At 43.0% G+C, this 17,490-nt stretch overlaps 1 protein-coding gene across 1 annotated transcript in view; it reads right to left on the bottom strand.

The window, feature by feature from the left end:
- ABL1 (ABL proto-oncogene 1, non-receptor tyrosine kinase) overlaps nt 1–17,490 on the bottom strand; it is a 71,856-nt gene extending 54,366 nt beyond the window's left edge. Inside the window, 1 exon segment of the mRNA XM_070955937.1 lies at nt 16,451–17,490. Within this exon segment, the coding sequence (XP_070812038.1) occupies nt 16,451–16,589 (139 nt within the window). The 5' untranslated portion in view covers nt 16,590–17,490.

Here is a 17,490-nt window from a genome sequence, read left to right as displayed (position 1 = left end):
AAAATTGATGGCTACAGGCTGCTGCTTCCAGATAAAATACACCGTAGTTGCTGGGAAGAAACCAGGCAGGGGAAATGATGAAAAAAAAAGGAAACATACCCCATGATGGCTGAGTGGCGAGTGAGGAAGGTACCCCGTATGTATCAACTTATACGAATCTGATTTTTAGGGGGAAAAATTCACTGCCGTTGTTAAGTTAGTCGCATACTGGTTGTTAAGTGAATCTGACTTCCCCCCCTTGACTTTGCTTTTCAGAAGGTCGCAAAAGGGGATCACGTGACCCCGGGACACTACAGCTGTCGTAAGTCTGAACCAGTTGCCAAGGGTCCGAATTTTGAGAACTGTGGGGATGCTACAAAGAAGAACAGCTGTACGTCCCTTTTTTCAGGGCGGTTGTAACTTTGAACGGTCACTAAATGAACCTGCAAATGTAAGAATCGGCGTTTCTCTGAGCATCTCCGTAAATGTTTCTCCGTGGACATTTGTTGCCTAGGAATCTCAATCTACGTTTCTCTAAGCAAAAAGTTAATGTTGGCGCCTCTGCTAGATCCATCATCTTTCCAGTTTTACATTCCACCAACTCCTTCTTCTAACCACAAAACTCACCGAAGACATCACCCAACACCTCCTGCCTCCCTCCCTTGACTCACTCCTGGGCTAGGTTGGTGACGCATCGAATTGGTGAGATGACTCAAAAGCAACTCACCCAACTCTTCCGAGATGCATCAGGCCGTGTGAGCCGTGACGTTTGGTAGACCCATCTCCAAACTCAGCTTGGAAGAGAGCTTAGCAGAATAACCGAATTGGAAGGGGCCTTGGAGGTCTTCTAGCCGAACCCCCTGCTCAAGCATCTACCTATATAAGCATCTGCCTATATACTTGTAAAAAAGATGTGGAGACTCTAGAAAGGGTGCAGAGAAGAGCAACAAAGATGATTAGGGGACTGGAGGCTAAAACATGAAGAACGGTATGTCTAGTTTAATGAAGAGAAGGACTAGGGGAGACATGATAGCAATCTTCCAATATCTCAGGGGTTGCCACAAAGAAGAGGGAAAGAAGCTATTCTCCAAAGCACCTCAGGGCAGGACAAGAAGCAACAGGTGGAAACTCACCAAGGAGAGAAGCAACTTGGAACTAAGGAGAAATTTCCTGACAGGGAGAACAATTAATCAGTGGAACGACTTGCCTCCAGAAGTTGTGAATGCTCCAACATTGGAAGTTTTAAAGAAGATGTTGGATAACCATTTGTCTGAAGTGGTGCCTAAGCAGGGGGTTGGACTAGAAGACCTCCAAGGTCCCTTCCAACTCTGTTATTCTATTCTGTATCACTTCAGATAGATGGTTGTCCCATCTCTTCTTGAAAACCTCCAGCAATGGAGCACCCATAACTTCTGGAGGCAAGCTGATTAATTGTTCTGTCATGAAATTTCTCCTTAGTTCTAAGTTGCTTCTCTCCTTGATGAGTTTCCACCCGTTGCTTCTTGTCCTGCCTTCAGGTGCTTTGGAGAATAACTTGACTCCCTCTTCTTGGGGGCAGCCCCTCAAATATTGGAAGACTGCCATCCTGTCACCCCTGGTCCTTCTTTTCATGAAACTAGACATATCCACTGAGGCCAACTTTCCTTCCCTCCCTTCCCTGAAAAGCAACAAATTAAGATCACCACGATGCATAAAAGTAACCCGGTTTGCACGAACGTCCAGGCCATGAATGAATGAGTGTGCAAAATCTGCACAGTTCCAGAAACGAACCAGATTTATTGGCCTTCTGCAGAGGCCCAGCCTGTTCCTCCTTCGCTCGCTCGCTGCCGCGTGTGAAGAATTAAGAGCAAATCTCGCCCTTGTTGGCTCCCAGTCCAAATGTTCTCGGTTGCACGTGATCGATTTCACAGGCCATCACTTATTTAATGTGTGACTCGTGGAACAATTAGAGGCAAATAATGGAGAATCGGCCAGTCGGCGGCTGCCAAAACTCCAAGCTTTATTATTCCAATATGATCCGTGGCTGGAAAGATGATTATTCTGATGCGATCCGTGGCTGGAAAGATGGTCTTGTTAAAAGAGTCAGGAAGGCTGATCAACTTCCATCAAACGGGGCTGGGAGGAAGGATGCAGCCCACCACTCAACATTTCTTGATGAACACGGTCCCCAAATCCCCTGGAATGTTGTTGTTGTTAGTTGTGAAGTCGTGTCTGACCCATCATGATCCCATGGACCAGGTTCCTCCAGGCCTTCCTTTCCTCTACCATCCTCTGGAGTCCATTGAAGCTCACACTGACTGCTTCAGTGACTCCATCCAGCCACCTCGTTCTCCGCCGTCCCCTTCTTCTTTTGCCCTCCATCGTTCCCAGCATTAGGCTCTTCTCCAGGGAGTCCTTCCTTCTCATTAGGTGGCCAAAGCATTTGAGTTTCCTCTTCAGGATCTGGCCTTCTAAAGAGCAGTCAGGGTTGATCTCCTCTAGGACTGACCGGTTGGGTGGCCTTGCAGTCCAAGGGACTCGCAGGAGTCTACTTCAGCACCAGAGTTCAAAGGCCTCCATTCTTTGGTGCTCAGCCTTTCTTACGGCCCAACTTTCACAGCCATACATTGCAACTGGCCCCTGGAATAAATCACATTAAAGAAAAGCACACCTGCTATTGATTTCACACTCCTTGTGCAGGTAGTCCTCGATTTACGACCATGGTTGAGCCCAAAATGTCCACTGCTAAGCCAGACAGTTGTTAAGTGAGTTTTGTCCAGTTTTTACTACCTTTCTTGCCGCAGTTGTTAAGTGAAACACTGCGGTGATTCGGATAGCAACCTGGGTTGTTAAGTGAACCTGCCTTCCCCATGGACTTTGCCTGGCAGAAGTCGCAAAAGGAGACCACAACTCCTCCGTCGTAAATATGAGTCAGTTGCCAAGTGTCTGAATTTTGATCACGTGCCCATGAGGAGGGGGTGTGTGCTGCAGCGGTCGTGTGAAAAATGGTCCTAAATCATTGGAACAGTCACTAAATGAACTAAATGAACTGTCCTTGACTTACAACTACTTGTTCAGTGAATGTTCAAAGTTTATTTATATTTATTTATATTTCTCATTTCTAGGCAGCCCCATCTCCCTCCAGGTGGGACCTTACAAATAAAGTGACAACGGCCCTAGGAAGAAGGAAAAAAATACCGTTGTTAAGCAAGACAGTTGTTAAGTAAGTCGCACCCAATTTTATGACCTTTTGGCCATAATTGTCAGGTGAATCACTGCAGTTGTTAAGTAACTCAGCTGTTTCTCCGAGCGGAGCATTAGCATTTGCAGGAAAGCAGAAAGGTAGATAAATTTAGACACAATAATAATTATAGATAACTAAACCCCACGCCGATGTCTTATGTCAGCCAAGAACTAAATGTCAAAGCTGGAACAGAAGTGCGGCACAGGAGGAAAAAAACAATTCTGGAAAAATTCACCCACGGCCCAGCCAATTAATTTTCCCCAGGGCTGCTCCAATTACAGATCCTCCTTCTATCCAACCAGATTTGCCTCCACCTCCAGACAAGTCAAAATTGCTTCCTCCACCTTTGATCATCTGTAAAAAATTTTTTTTGCAAAAGCTCTAAATTCTTCCATTTCTTCTTAATTCCTCAATGCGGCACCCAAAGATGCTATTTAAAAAAAAAAAAGAACAACGGAATCTATTTTCCATAAATATACTATGGTTCTCGCCACCCCACCCAAAAAAATAAGATAAAAAATAAAATAAGGTGGAGAACTGGGGGAAAAAGATGGAAAAAGATTAGAGAGGGAGATTCAACGTTATTTCCCATCTAGGCAGACATTTTGTGAGTGTGCCCATGGAACAATCCAACAACAATCCAGCCCAACAAGAGACGGGTGGGCAGGCGAAGAGGGGCTGGGAGGGGAGAGGCGAATAGGGGCCGGTGAGGCGCCTCTCGACGTGAGTGACATAGAATTGGCCACACCCACTCAGTCACATGACCACCTAGCCACGCCCACCCATCCAGTCATTAGTGGTCCACGGGATTTTAAGTTATGAATTTAGTAGTCCATGAGGTCCGAAAGGTTGAGGACTAGAAGACTTCCAAGGTTCCTTCCAACTCTGTGATTCTATGAAACGGTCTCAAAATTCCTCCCCCGTGGCCCCCAGCCTCAAAAAGCTTGGAAAACCCAACCCCCTGCTAATTTTCTCTCCGTTTGCATTCCCTTGCTTTGAAAAGAAAAGGGATCAAAGGCTTCCTCGCCAGTCAGGCCCAGGGAAAAAGAAAAGAAAAGAAAAGTTGACTGCCTTGAAGACTGAAGGAGTAGTAGCTGAACAGATGGTTTATTCGTTCGCCTCGCTGTCTTTTCAAGTTTTAAAACAGCCCCTAATTAAGTCACTTAAAGGAGATCTAATTAGGTGGTGTCAGGAGACGTACTCATTATCAAGACATTTCAAAAACAGGCAAAAAGGAGAAAAAAAAATAAAACCCAAAAGAGAGAGAGAGAGAGAGAGAGAGAAAGAAAGAGAGAAAGGCCCATTATCGGAAAGGAATTTTTAATAGCTTCCGTTATACCTCCAACTTCATTTCTTACTTAGACCAAATTCCATCTTCTTTTTTATATTCATTTTTTAAAAAGTTTTTTTTATTAAACAAACATTAAAAACATTGGACATAGTGTGACCATCCCCGGTCTTGTCATATCCATACATATTTTTAACATCACGACAAATATAATTACTATTTAACATACATTACTATTTTGTTCTTATTTACACATCCATACATGTCCCCATATTTGTCTAAATATTATATTATCCGATATCCATTTTACAAAACCCTAATTCTTTTTTGTTCCAACTCCTTTCCAACCATTGGTACACTTTGTCCCAAATTTATATCTTTATATCTTTTTATATTCTAAATAAATTCTGAATATTTCCAAAGCTCGGTTAAGAAAAGCCAGTCGGGGGAGTAACTGAAATGATGAAAAAAATTGTTCCCTGAATCATGTTTGGCCAAATCATCATTAAAAATGTTTTTAAATTGTGAATGCAAGTCGTTCCCTGCTTCGTTTAGTGTCCGTTTGACGTTACAAGGGCACTGAAAAGAGTGACTTAAGAACATTTTTTTCACACTTAACGTCCATTGCAGCATTCCCTGAGGTCACGTGATAAAAATTTGGATGCTTGGAATCTGGCATGTACTTATGACGGTTGCAGTGTCCCGGAGTCACATGATCCCTTTTTGCGACCTTCTCACCAGCAAAGTCCATGGGGAATTCACTTAATAACCATGTGATGAACTGAACACAACAGCAGTAATTCTGCTGTTAACAACGGCGGAAGGAAAGCTTGTAAAAAAGGGGCAAAGCTTAAAATTTAACAAATGTCTCACTCAGCGACAGAAATTTTGGCCTCAACCTTTGTCGTAATTCAAGGACTATTTGCAGCCTCTCACAAATGCATTACAGCAATTTATGATGTTTTTGCTAAAACAATAATAACCTGTATTTCCGGTTTTGGGCATCATGAACAATGGCTTCACTTAAGGACCACAGGGTTCTTTTAACGGCCGCCACAAAAAGGATCATTAATTCAGGACAATCACGTGATGACCTGCTTTTATAACTGTCACAAGTTACGACCGTAATTGGCAGGCTCCACTATAGGCCACAAGGTGAGGACTACCTCCCCTTAATTTTAAGCAGTGCTTCCCATTGACTTAAGAGGCAAAAATTAATCAAATAAGTGCCAAAATTATCTGTTATGACAAAGGCATTTCAAAAGTCAAAATTAACACCGTCACAAAGAGGAAACTATTTTCTTCCAGCAAGAGAAGAAAAAGAAAACATCTTTTTTTAAAAAAAAAAAATCCATTTCTTACAAACCAGTTGTTTTTATTTATTTATTCATTCTTATTATTATTATTTATTAAATTGGCATGCCAGCCGATTCCCAGGCACAGGGACTCTGGGTGGCTGAGAAATTGAAAACAAGAAAAGGACATTTTATTTATGTACCTTCAAACGTTTTTACGGCCTCTTGTTTCAATTGAGTGGGTAGCTGACAACACAGAAAAAACAGAATAGAATAAAAACAATATAAGGCCATGAAAAAAATTTTAAAAAAAAAATGCCCCGGGGGGGGCTGCAAAAAAACACAGTTTTTCCATCATGTCAGGCTTTTGAACGCTGATGCAATTTATTGGCAGGTTTTTAAAGACTGTGGCTCATTCCTGGGAGCCCTGCAAACTCCACCAAGAAATGTCTTAATAATAAGGAGGGGAAAAAAATTGTTTTCCACAAATGTAATTCGCAGATCGGGACCCAAAGATAAGAAAGAAGCGAAAGCATTCGTAAACCCAGAATCTGATTAAGAGGAAGAGGAAGAAAATGGTTAAGCTGTTAGGGAACCCCCCCCCCCCCGAGGATCGAACATAGAATAATATGGGGGTTGGAAGGGACCTTGGAGGTCTTCTAGACCAACCTTCTAGCATCGCATAGCGTTCCAGACAAATGGCTGGCCAACCTCTTCTATAGAAAACCTCCAGTTGATGGAGCACCGAACTAGACTGTTTTGTTTCTCTGGGTCATATAATATATGTGGGTACATACATAATTTGGTATTTATTTATTTTGGCGTGGTTATGTGGTGTATATTGGAGGTGCTGACCCTTTGAGAGCTGGGTGTAATGAAATTTCATTTTAATGTATGCCAATCACTGTACATTCAAAGTGGCAATAAAGTTATTATTCTATTCTATTCTCTATTCCTATTCCATTCTTATTCTATATTCTATATTCTATACTATATTCTATATTCTATTCCATATTCCCATTCCATATTCCTATTCCATTCTATTCTCTATTCCATTCTCTATTCTCTATTCTCTATTATATTCTATTCCATATTCCCATTCCATTCTATTCTCTATTCCATTCTATATTCTATATTCTATATTCCATTCCATATTCTATATTCTATTCCATATTCCCATTCCATATTCCTATTCCATTCTATTCTCTATTCCATTCTCTATTCTCTATTCTCTATTCTATATTATATTCTATTCCATATTCCCATTCCATTCTATTCTCTATTCCTATTCCATTCGTATTCTATATTCTATATTCTATACTATATTCTATTCCATATTCCCATTCCATTCTATTCTCTATTCCATTCTCTATTCTCTATTCTCTATTCTCTATTCTCTATTCTCTATTCTCTATTCTCTATTCTATATTCTATTCCATATTCCCATTCTTCTAGTCTCTATTCCATTCTTATTCTATATTCTATACTATATTCTATATTCTATTCCATATTCCCATTCCATTCTATTCTCTATTCCTATTCCATTCTTATTGTATATTCTATATTCTATATTCTATTCCATATTCCCATTCCATTCTATTCTCTATTCCTATTCCATCCTTATTCTATATTCTATACTATATTCTATACTCTATATTCCATATTCCTATTCCATTCCATTCTATTGATTGTAAGACGAGGAGTCCTCACAATGACCCTTTTACTTGAATTTCAAATATTTCAAAGACAAAGCAGAGCTGACTTCAAGGCCAATTCATTATGGGAGTTTCCAAAATATGGTCACTCCAGTTGTCCAAGAACCTGACATACAGCAAACCGTACCAAACCTTTTCTGATCAGGGAACTGTTTGTGTGTGCAGAGCCCTCCTGCCACCCTGTGGTCAGTTTCACACCCACACAAACACACAAGCACTGCTTGAAAGCACAGTGGTATTTAAAGAACGCCGCAGCCGGAAAGCAAAATTTCTCAGGCCCAAACTTGCAATGCAGGTAGTCCTTGATTTATGACTCCACCTGGGACTAGATTTTTCATTACTAAGCAAGACAGTTTATTCACTTGTGTGCAAATTTACAAACTTTCTTTGGGGAAGGAGGGGCAGAGTTCTGAAGCCAATGACCATTAAATGACGGATGCTAAATTTACAGATGCCTCTAATTCAGAATTATGTTGTGAGAGGACCAAAAAAAAAGGAGCTGCAAAGATACACCTCCCGTTAAAGTCTCTGCAAATGCCGCTTCTTAATTCTATCCTTTGGGATATTCCCATTTCTCCTCTTGCCTTTTAGCTTAAGCTGTTCAATACAGGTGGTGCTCAACTTACAACCGTTTTGTTTAGTGTCCGTTCCGAGTTACAACGGCACCGGGAAAAAAAGTGGCTTATCCCGTATTTCACACTTAACGGCTGTTGCAGCATCCCTGGGTCACATGATCGAAATCCAGGTGCGCTTGGTTAAAGGAGATACTATGCTACATGGGATAGTTTCTATCAATGGTTAGGAACACGAGGTAGAAGTTGGAATGCGAAAAGAATCAGGTTAGGTGGACATGGAAAGAGACATTAGGTAGGTCCGTAATGGCGAACCAATGGCACGCGTGCCACAGCTCACCTCTAGCATGCATGCGTGCGCCAGGCAGTTGATTTTTGGGCCTTCTGGGCCCACCAGAAGTAGGGAAACAGGCTGTTTCCTGCCTCCGGAGGGCCTGGGAGGGAGGGGGAAGGCCCGTTTTTCTTTCTCACCTGGCTCCAGAGCCTCTCTATGCACCTGGGGAGGGCGAAAACAGCCTTCCCCACCCAAAACGGCCCGTTTCCCAACTTCTAGTTGGACAAGAAGTTTCTGGCCTTTCTAGGAATTTCTGGAGGCTGGGGACAGCAAAAAACGTGACTTCCTGTTCAACCAGAAGTTGGAAAACGAAAATGAAAGTAAAGCAAGCTGTTTGCTGTTTGCTGCAACGAGGCAAAATTGCGCAGAGGCAGAGGGAGGTTTCTTTTTCTTCTTTTCCTCACCGAAAAAGGTAGGTGTGTCTTATACTCCAGTGCGTCTTATACTCCGAAAAATGCGGTACTTAACGAACGGCTCGTTTAAGAACAAGGAATTTGGGGCTCCATTGCAGTCGTAAATCAAGGACTTCCTGTGTCTGCAATCCTAAAGATAAACTCTATACTTTCTACCAGATTTCACAAGCTCCTTAAGGAGGCGGATTTCATCCCGAGAAGCTGGAACTGATGATGCCCATGTGACAAAAGGAACCGTGAATTCCTTCTTCCTTCTCCTGCAGCAAACAAGATTTGCTCAGCACTTCTTCGGGAAAACAGAAAATGAAATAAAATGAAACATGCAATTTGTCCTTCTCTTTCGCTGCTGCCAAACCCAAGCAAATGTGCGACTCAGCAGCGATAAGAATAAATATTTATAGGCCTGACAATGCATTTTGCAGCGGTGACCCTTTCCCCCAACAAAAAAAAAAAATCAATCCTCCCTCCTGGCAGCTCCAATTTGGTGAAGGGGTTAGATAGAAAATGCAGGCTGCAACCTTCCATGTTTGGGGATCCTCTGATTAAAACAATGGAATTGTTTTCACTCCGTGAAAATTTGGGGAGGGGGGATCGTGTGATGCTCAGCGACCCCTTCCCAAACCAAAGGGCAGGAAACGTAGTGCATCCTCAAAAATCATTGCCAAAATATAGCTGTTCAGATATTGTTGTTAAATCCAAGGAGGAAGTCACACCAATTTTTAAATACATGGATGAAGGCTGCAAGTAGAGGAACCAAGTTTCAAGTCCTCATTGTGAGTCGGCGCCCAGGAAGTAGGTCAGACCAAGAACAAACAAAGACCAAGAGCAAGGAAGAAGATTAAGGGAATGGAGACGAACACATATGAAGAACGGTTGTAGGAATTGGGTATGTCTAGCCTAAGGAAGAGAAGGATTAGGGGAGACGTGATAGCAGTCTTCCAATATTTGAGGGGCTGCCCCAAAGAAGAGGGGGTCAACCTATTCTCCAAAGCGCCTGAAGGCAGGAGAAGAAGCAATGGATGGAAATTAAGCAAGGAGAGAAGCAACTTAGAACTAAGGAGAAATTTCCTGACAGCGACAACAATTAATCAGTGGAACAACTTGCCACCAGAAGTTGTGAGTGCTCCAACACTGGAAGTTTCTAAAAAGAGATTGGACAACATTTGTCTGGACTGGTGTAGGGTTTTCTTTTTCCTCCAAGGTCCCTTCCAACTCTGTTACCGTCTTTTATTGAGTTTGCCTGTCCTAACCATCTTGCAAATCTGATTCTGCTGGGTCGTTAAGAAAGGTCGTTTAACGGGACAAAACTCACTTAACAACTGTCTCACTGAACAACAGAAAACTTTGGTCATAAGTCGAGGACTACCTGTACAGTGCAATAAAATCAACACAAAAGAAAATGAAATTTAGTGAGTGGGGTTCTTGCCTATATTTCGAGCATGGCCTAGCAAAAGTGACCCCCCAACCCTTAAAAGAAAAACCTGGGGGATCCATTCAAAGTTATCCAGAGGCTTCTCCATTTCTGGACCAAGCAATAGCCCATCAGTAACCAAACTTTGATTTAATTTCCTTAAAAGACGTTCACTTCAGTTTTGTTTCTTTAAGGGGTCCTTTGGCCTGAAATCTTTCCCTTCCCAACTGCCCCCCAACCGTATAGAAAGACCTCTGTCTTCTTAAATCTCCAACATCTCCAGGTTGGGGGGAGTTAAGATAGGCTCCAGTCATCAATCTGGAAGTGTCACTGTGGGACGCTGTGACCTTCCTGAGCATCTGAGCCCACAGTCTGACTCAGTTAAAAACAATTTCCTAAGCTTGCATATTTCCAGCGTTGTTGGAAGGGGATCTGCTCTAAACCTCAACGATGATGCAATTCGCGGAGCCTTCTTAAAAGTGTAAAGTATCGTTCGGAATAGTCTAGGGAAAAGTTTTATTTTTACGAGTCGGACCTCTCCTAGTGTAGAAAGATCCTGTTGGCTATTTGCAAAATGCTCAGTTTAACAGACTAATGTGTAAAAATAGGGGTCCGTTAAATCAGAACATCCATTAAATCTGAAAGAGGATTTAATCTACTATTTGGAACTATTTGTTTTATTTTTACAAGTCAGACCTCTCCTGGTACAGAAAAAATCCTTGCATGAAAGCCCTTTTTGCCTGTTGGGCTATTTGCTAAACAGGTCTTACAGGACAAATTGGAAATGCTGAGTTTAACAGACTAATGTGTAAAATAGGGGTCTGTTAAATCAGAACGTCCATTAAATCTGAAAGAGGATTTAATCTACTATTTGGAACAGTTTGGAAAAAATAGTTTTAGTTAACAAGTCAGATCTCTCCTGGTACAGAAAAATCCTTGCATGAAACCCCTTTGGCTATTGGCTATTTGTATTGACTTCCGACTCTACTTTTGATGCAGTAGAATAGTGCAGTAGCAACATAAAACTTCAAACTTTCATATACTAGTCATTTCTATAACAACAAACGTACCTTATCAGCAAAACCCAAAATCAAAGTTTCTCTTTTTTTTCCTGCACCTCAAACCCAAAGTCCAGAAGTGGTTTCCATGTAGAAACAAAGTTAATTGTATTCTTTCTTTTTTAAAAAAAATCAAAACAGTCGATTTAGCCACCTCTGCTAATCCCATCAATTTTGGCAGCCTTATATTCTGAAAAATACGGTATTTTACCAGGTGAAAACGCGCAAGGACAAGTTTGACTCATCAAAGCCACTAAAGTGAACGCAGTAAAAACTCACATCCCATCCACAGTTATAAAACCTACTTACCAATCTGGCGTGCCATCCATCATTCCTGTTAATTAGCCTGCGCATCACTTGAAGAAAAATTTATTTCCAGAGGAACTAAACTGCACCCCACAGAATACAAAGTGGAAAAGCTGACCAACTTTTCTTTTTTTCCAAAAAAAAAAAGAGAGAGAGAGAAACCCACCAATCAACGTTTCTGCCATTGGAAAGAGCTACGAGGCCCAGGTGCAAACTTGAAGCAGAATTCAAAATTTCAATATTCCACTTTAAGGTGTTATTTATCGTGCAAAGCTTCATAAAACCGCAAGGCCGAATAGGGAGCGATTGGGTGATTTAAGTAACTGAAAGACATTTAAAAAAAAAATACCCCGCCGTTTGCATTCAGAGAGATTATTCTGTAAAAAACAGGCAAGGGTCCTCATGAGGCTTAGTCAGGTTTTGGCTGATCTTTAATAGGTGTGTTTTTTTTTTCCTTATTTTTCTCTTTCAAGTTATAGTCTTCTATTCTCCCTGATCAATTAGGATACATATAATTTCTACCAACATATGGCGAGAAGATGTTACGGAAGTTCATTTCCGCCGAAAAAAAGGATTTTCCCCAACCAAAGATATTAAAGCGCAAGCAACTTTCAAAAAGAATGATAAATGTCTCATTGGGTGGATTGATGTTAAGAGCATCAAGGCGTGTGTATCAACAAGAAAATGAAGTTGGCTTATTGGATCGGGAGTTTTTTTCTGCCTACAACTTTCCAAATCTCGCCTCCGAGAGAGAGAAAAGCATAAAGTTGTGGAGTTGGGATGGATTGGATCCCCAAGGGCTATCTAGTCCAACCCTCTACAAATTAGAAAAACTTTCTTTGAGAACTAGCGAACTAGCCTCCTGAAGAGATGGAGAGAACCCATAACTTCCAATGGTGGATTGTTCCATTGTTGGACCAATGTTACTATGATAAACTTTTAGTACTAATATTAGAACTGAAAGGAAATTTATTGGTCCTCGAAGGAAAATTCCACGTGTCTTCTAACATAGAACATACAATCATATTGTATGGAATATGTTTGGAAGGGACCTTGGAGGTCTTATAGTCCAACCCTTTGCTCAAGCAAGAGACCCTCTAACATTATGAACAAATGATTGTCCAATCTATATATATATATATAAATGGCTCTGTGTGTATGTTCCAGCATAATTCTGGAACGCCTCGAGCAATTTCAACCAAACTTGGTACACAGATGACTTACTCTCCGGAAAGAAATACTGTGGGTGTAAGACACCCCTAACTCCCCTCGGGAGGGGGGGTGTCTCTGTGTGTGCATGTTCCAGCATAACTCTGGAACACCTGGGCTGCTGAAATGAAAACGAATGAATTATATCTATAGTTTTGACAGTGATAGTGTGCATGTTAGATTCATGTTAAGATACAGGCTGTTGTGCCTTAAAATGGCTTCTACTGTACAGCATGGTGGAGTTGCCATGGTAACGGCTTCAAAGTACTCTACAAGGGGGCTTCCTCTGGTACGGGGGATTGGGATAAATAAATACCTGGGCAACGCTGGGTTATCAGCTAGTCTCTTCTTAAAAACCTCCAGTGTTGGAGCATTCACAACCTCTGGAGGAACGTCGTCCCACTGATCAATTGTTCTCACTGTCAGAACATTTCTCCTTAGTTCTAAATTGAGTCTCTATGTTCCAAAATTTCTCAGCAGATTATCAGCTAAGGTGGGAACTGAAGATGGCTAGGAGTGAAAAGAACACCACCAGGAGATCCCAACAGTAGGGAAAATTAAACCAGGAAGCTGAAAAATATCGCAAAGAAAAGTGCTTCTAAACTACTGCTAAAAACATCAAGATGAATGTGTGCCTGTATCATCCCCAGAAAGCAAATACAATTTTTCTTTTTTTAAAAAAATGTATTTCCTCTTTATCCTTTTTCAAACTTTCAGATGCCAAGATAACCTTAACCGCCTTTTGAACTCCGAGTCGCACCAGGGCAGCGTGGACTGGCTAAAACCCAAGACACCAATTTTATATTTGCTTTCTCTGTTATCCCACTCGGTGGAAATTATCTGTAACTCAAACCCAGAGTTTTAGCTACCCACATAATAAAGAGGCAAGGAAAAACAACTGCCAGCTACCCAAAGGAAAAGGGCTCGTGTGTTTACGTGCTTCATAAACTTTGTGCGTCTGGACCACAAGCAGCGTGGTTTTTAAGGTAGGAAAACTTCCTCCTAGCGATAACATCCCAAACATGGTTCTCTGCGGATCAACCACAAAACAATCCATAATTCAAGATTTCGGACCTAGTCCAGGTCTCCCTGGAGAAGAAGACAAGGCTGCCAAGAATGAGACACACAAACCAGAGGTCGCCGGAGCAGGAGAACCAGAGTCCAACTGCAAGGCCGAGGCTGGGCTTGGGCAGCTGTTTGCAAAATCCCATTTGGAAAAGGGATCCTGCTCTCAACCCGTGAATTAAAGAGAAACCAAAGTCAAAAGTTCAGCTCCGAACTGCATATGCAGTTGAATTAAATGTTCTGTTTTCTTCTGAAACTTTTTTCTTTTCTTGGAATTATCCATGGTTGGCCTACTGGGGGTTGAAAAGCTCAATAAATCGTGTGTCGGTGGGTGTCGCACATTGGCGGTTGTGACGCATATTTTGAGTGACAGGGAGCCGTGGCGTTTCTTTCGTGAGCTTCTGTTTCCCTGAAAACGAAATAGAAGCTCACGAAAGAAAAAGATCTCACCTCTTGCCATGCTGCCGGTGTTGTGATGCCCCACCTCCCGCCGGCCAGCTGGTCTTCGGGTCTCTCTTCTCTCTCTTAAGCTAATTTGAGAGGCCACACACGCCTTCCCCTTATCAAAATGCTTTAATTAACCAGACCAAAATTCAATTTTCCAAATCCTAAGAGCCTAAAAACCCAATTCTCCGCCATCCTTCCCACCGCCAGTCCAGGTGTCAGCTGACTCAAGAAGAAGAATTAACTTCCTATATATAGGAAGAAGAAGGGATGTGGCGGCTCAGTGGCTAAGACGCTGAGCTTGTCAATCGAAAGGTCGGCAGTTCGGTGGTTCGAATCCGTAGTGCCGCGTAATGGGGTGAGCTCCTGTGACTTGTCCCAGCTTCTGTCAACCTAGCAATTCGAAAGCAGGTAAAAAATGCAAGTAGAAAAATAGGGACCCCCTTTGGTGGGAAGGGAACAGCGTTCTGTGCGCCTTTGGCGTTGAGTCGTGCCGGCCACATGACCACGGAGACGTCTTCGGACAGCGCTGGCTCTTCCGCTTTGAAACGGAGATGAGCACCACCCCCTAGAGTCGGGAACGACTAGCACATATGTGCGAGGGGAACCTTTACCTTTATATAGGAAGAGGCGAGAGAGATAAATAAACGTATAAAATAAATAAATAAGGGAAATGTGTCTGGAGCCGAACTAATCACCCAGCTGATTCAATGATTACTAAGTAGCTCAAATCTTTTATTTAAAGGCTTGCAACGAAAGCAAATTAAACCCTGCTCAGAAGCAATTCAACACATAGATCACACAAACTCTTGTTGTGGTTGCTTTCATGTGTCATACAAATCCCACATTTGTGTCAGCTTACGGAGAGCAGGTTGCGTCTGCACAACTTCCTTTTCCTCGTTTATTTAGATTTATTTTCTTAGATATTTTTTTTCTCCCTAATAACCACAGACCAGTGTTTGTTCTTTTCCTTCATTCTTCAGGCCAATCATGGGAAGCACCTGAAAACTATCTCAAGAGACCGTCTGTGTTCAAACAACCGCTCGAGCCATTATTTAGGTCTGTGATGGTGAACTTAATGGCATGCATGCCAGAGGTGGCACGCAGCGCCCTTTCTGTGGGCACGCGAATCATCGCCCCAGTTCAGCTCTGCCGTGTATGCACACGCATCCTGCCAGCCAGCTAGTCTTTGCATCTTTACTGTGCATACGTGGCGGGCAGGGCGCGCATGCACAAGGGGCGGCGTGCATGTGTGGTGCACACACTCATGCAAGGGCAGCACACGTGCGAGGGAGCGGAGCATATGCAGGGGGTGCGCGCATGTGGGGGGCGGGGCGCATGCAGAGGGCCACGCACACATGTGCAAGGGACTGCACACGCATTGCATTTTGGGGGTTCAGGCACATGTGCATTCACACGTGCATGCACACGCTGTGGGCACTTGGTCCAGAAAAGGTTAGCCATCACTGATTTAGGTAAACTACAGTTGGTTGAAAAACTTTGGGGCTGAGCCACTGTTTAAACATCACGACAAGTGCAGCCCACAAGCCTACATATCGTGATAGGCCACAAACAAGCATCACTTAGCATGTGTGATCATGGCCTCCTTCTCTTTCAAACCTGGTTTGAGTAACACAGAAAAGCATGATAGTTATTACCTACAAATAGGGAGTCCTTCCCTTACGGCCAAAAATCGGGACCCTGATTCCCATCGCTAAGCAAGGCGGAAGGTTAAAGTGAGTCGCGTCCGACTTGATGGCGTTTTTTTTTTAACCCGGTTGTTAAGTGAACCGTGCAGTTGTTAAATGAACCTGGCTAACCCCGTTGACTTGGCATTGTCAGAAGGTCGCAGAAGCGGATGACATGACCACCAAGACACTGCCACCGTCGTAACTATTGAGCCAAGCGTCCGGATTTTGATCGTGTAACCGTGAGAACGCTGCAACGGTTTTTAAGTGTGAAAAACGGACAAATAAGTCCACTTTTTTCAGCGCCGTTGCAACTTCAAATCAGTCGTTAAACGGAGCTCTACCTGAATGTTCAGTCTTAAAGGCTCAGCCCCTCCCTCTCCCCTCATGCAAATTCACCTGGCCAGGTGAACCCACCCACCCTGCTCAAAACAAACCAGGAACTCTTACCATGCTCCAGAAAGACGTTGCAATGGGTGGCCCCTTGCTTTGACGAGGCTTCTTTCTTCACCCCACCTTTGATAAAATGCAAGGCGGAAAGACTGGGCCTCCGTTGGTCGCCCAGGACTTTTCCAGGTTGCTGACCCATAGATTTTTCCTCCCACGCAAGACACACCAACACGGCCTTTCCGGGACAGGACAGTAAACTTCAGCGTCGCCTTCCCAGCACCGGCCTTTCCAAGCAAAAGCCACGCTTCTCGTCTCCCGTTCTCCTCTTTCAGCCCTGCGTAAATTTGCAAACTTCCATCCGGTCAGCAGGCCCGGATTTTTAAAGAGCCCTCCTTTGCTCCGTCTTGCAACTTCACCTGTGGAAAGGTGAGGTCATCCTCAGATTGCAAGAAGACACTCACGGAAAAGTTCCCTTTTTCTGGCATAGCGTAAGGCCAAATCCCTGTGGCTTCAAGCGTTATTCCAATGGAATCAAACAAGAGTCTAAAAATTGTAGTTTTTTTGTTTTTGGTCCGTTCACCAGTCCTCCATAAAAGTCCTCGAATTTGCATCTGTAAGAGGAAGGCCAGGGAATCTTTCAGTTATATTCGGTCCGATGCAAACGTTTATGGGTGCCGTAGTCATTTTAGCATTGCTTCTGCCCCGATTCTGTTCTTTGGACATTCCTAGGAAGGTAAAATGAGAATTGATGCAGAGTGGGGGGCATTTTAAGGACCAAATTGTGAAGAAGCGGCGATATTCGCGGATAATAAATTCAATAAACCCAGCCACAATCGGATCTTCCGAGAGGCAAAACATTTGAAGGAAGGAGGAGGTTAGTCCAAAGAAACGGAAAGCGAAAGAGATGGGAGGAAGAGTTGCAACAGAGGGTCATCTCAGGTCAGTGCCAGGTAGGTTGTCCTCAAAAGCAGGTGTTTGGGGGGGGGCGGTCAGTCAGTTCCTGAAGATTGGGGTCCAGCATCGGATTCAGCAGCCGCAGGAAGACCCAGGCAAAGTTGGGAGCCTCGGAGAATGGAGATCGGAAGGGCCCCCTTCAAATT

The sequence above is a fragment of the Pituophis catenifer genome, unplaced genomic scaffold, assembly GCF_029215685.1.
Source record: "Pituophis catenifer annectens isolate HBS135680 unplaced genomic scaffold, rPitCat1.0.hap2 SCAF_17, whole genome shotgun sequence".
NCBI classification, from domain to species: Eukaryota; Metazoa; Chordata; class Lepidosauria; order Squamata; family Colubridae; genus Pituophis; species Pituophis catenifer.
This window is presented reverse-complemented; position numbering and strand designations above follow the sequence as displayed.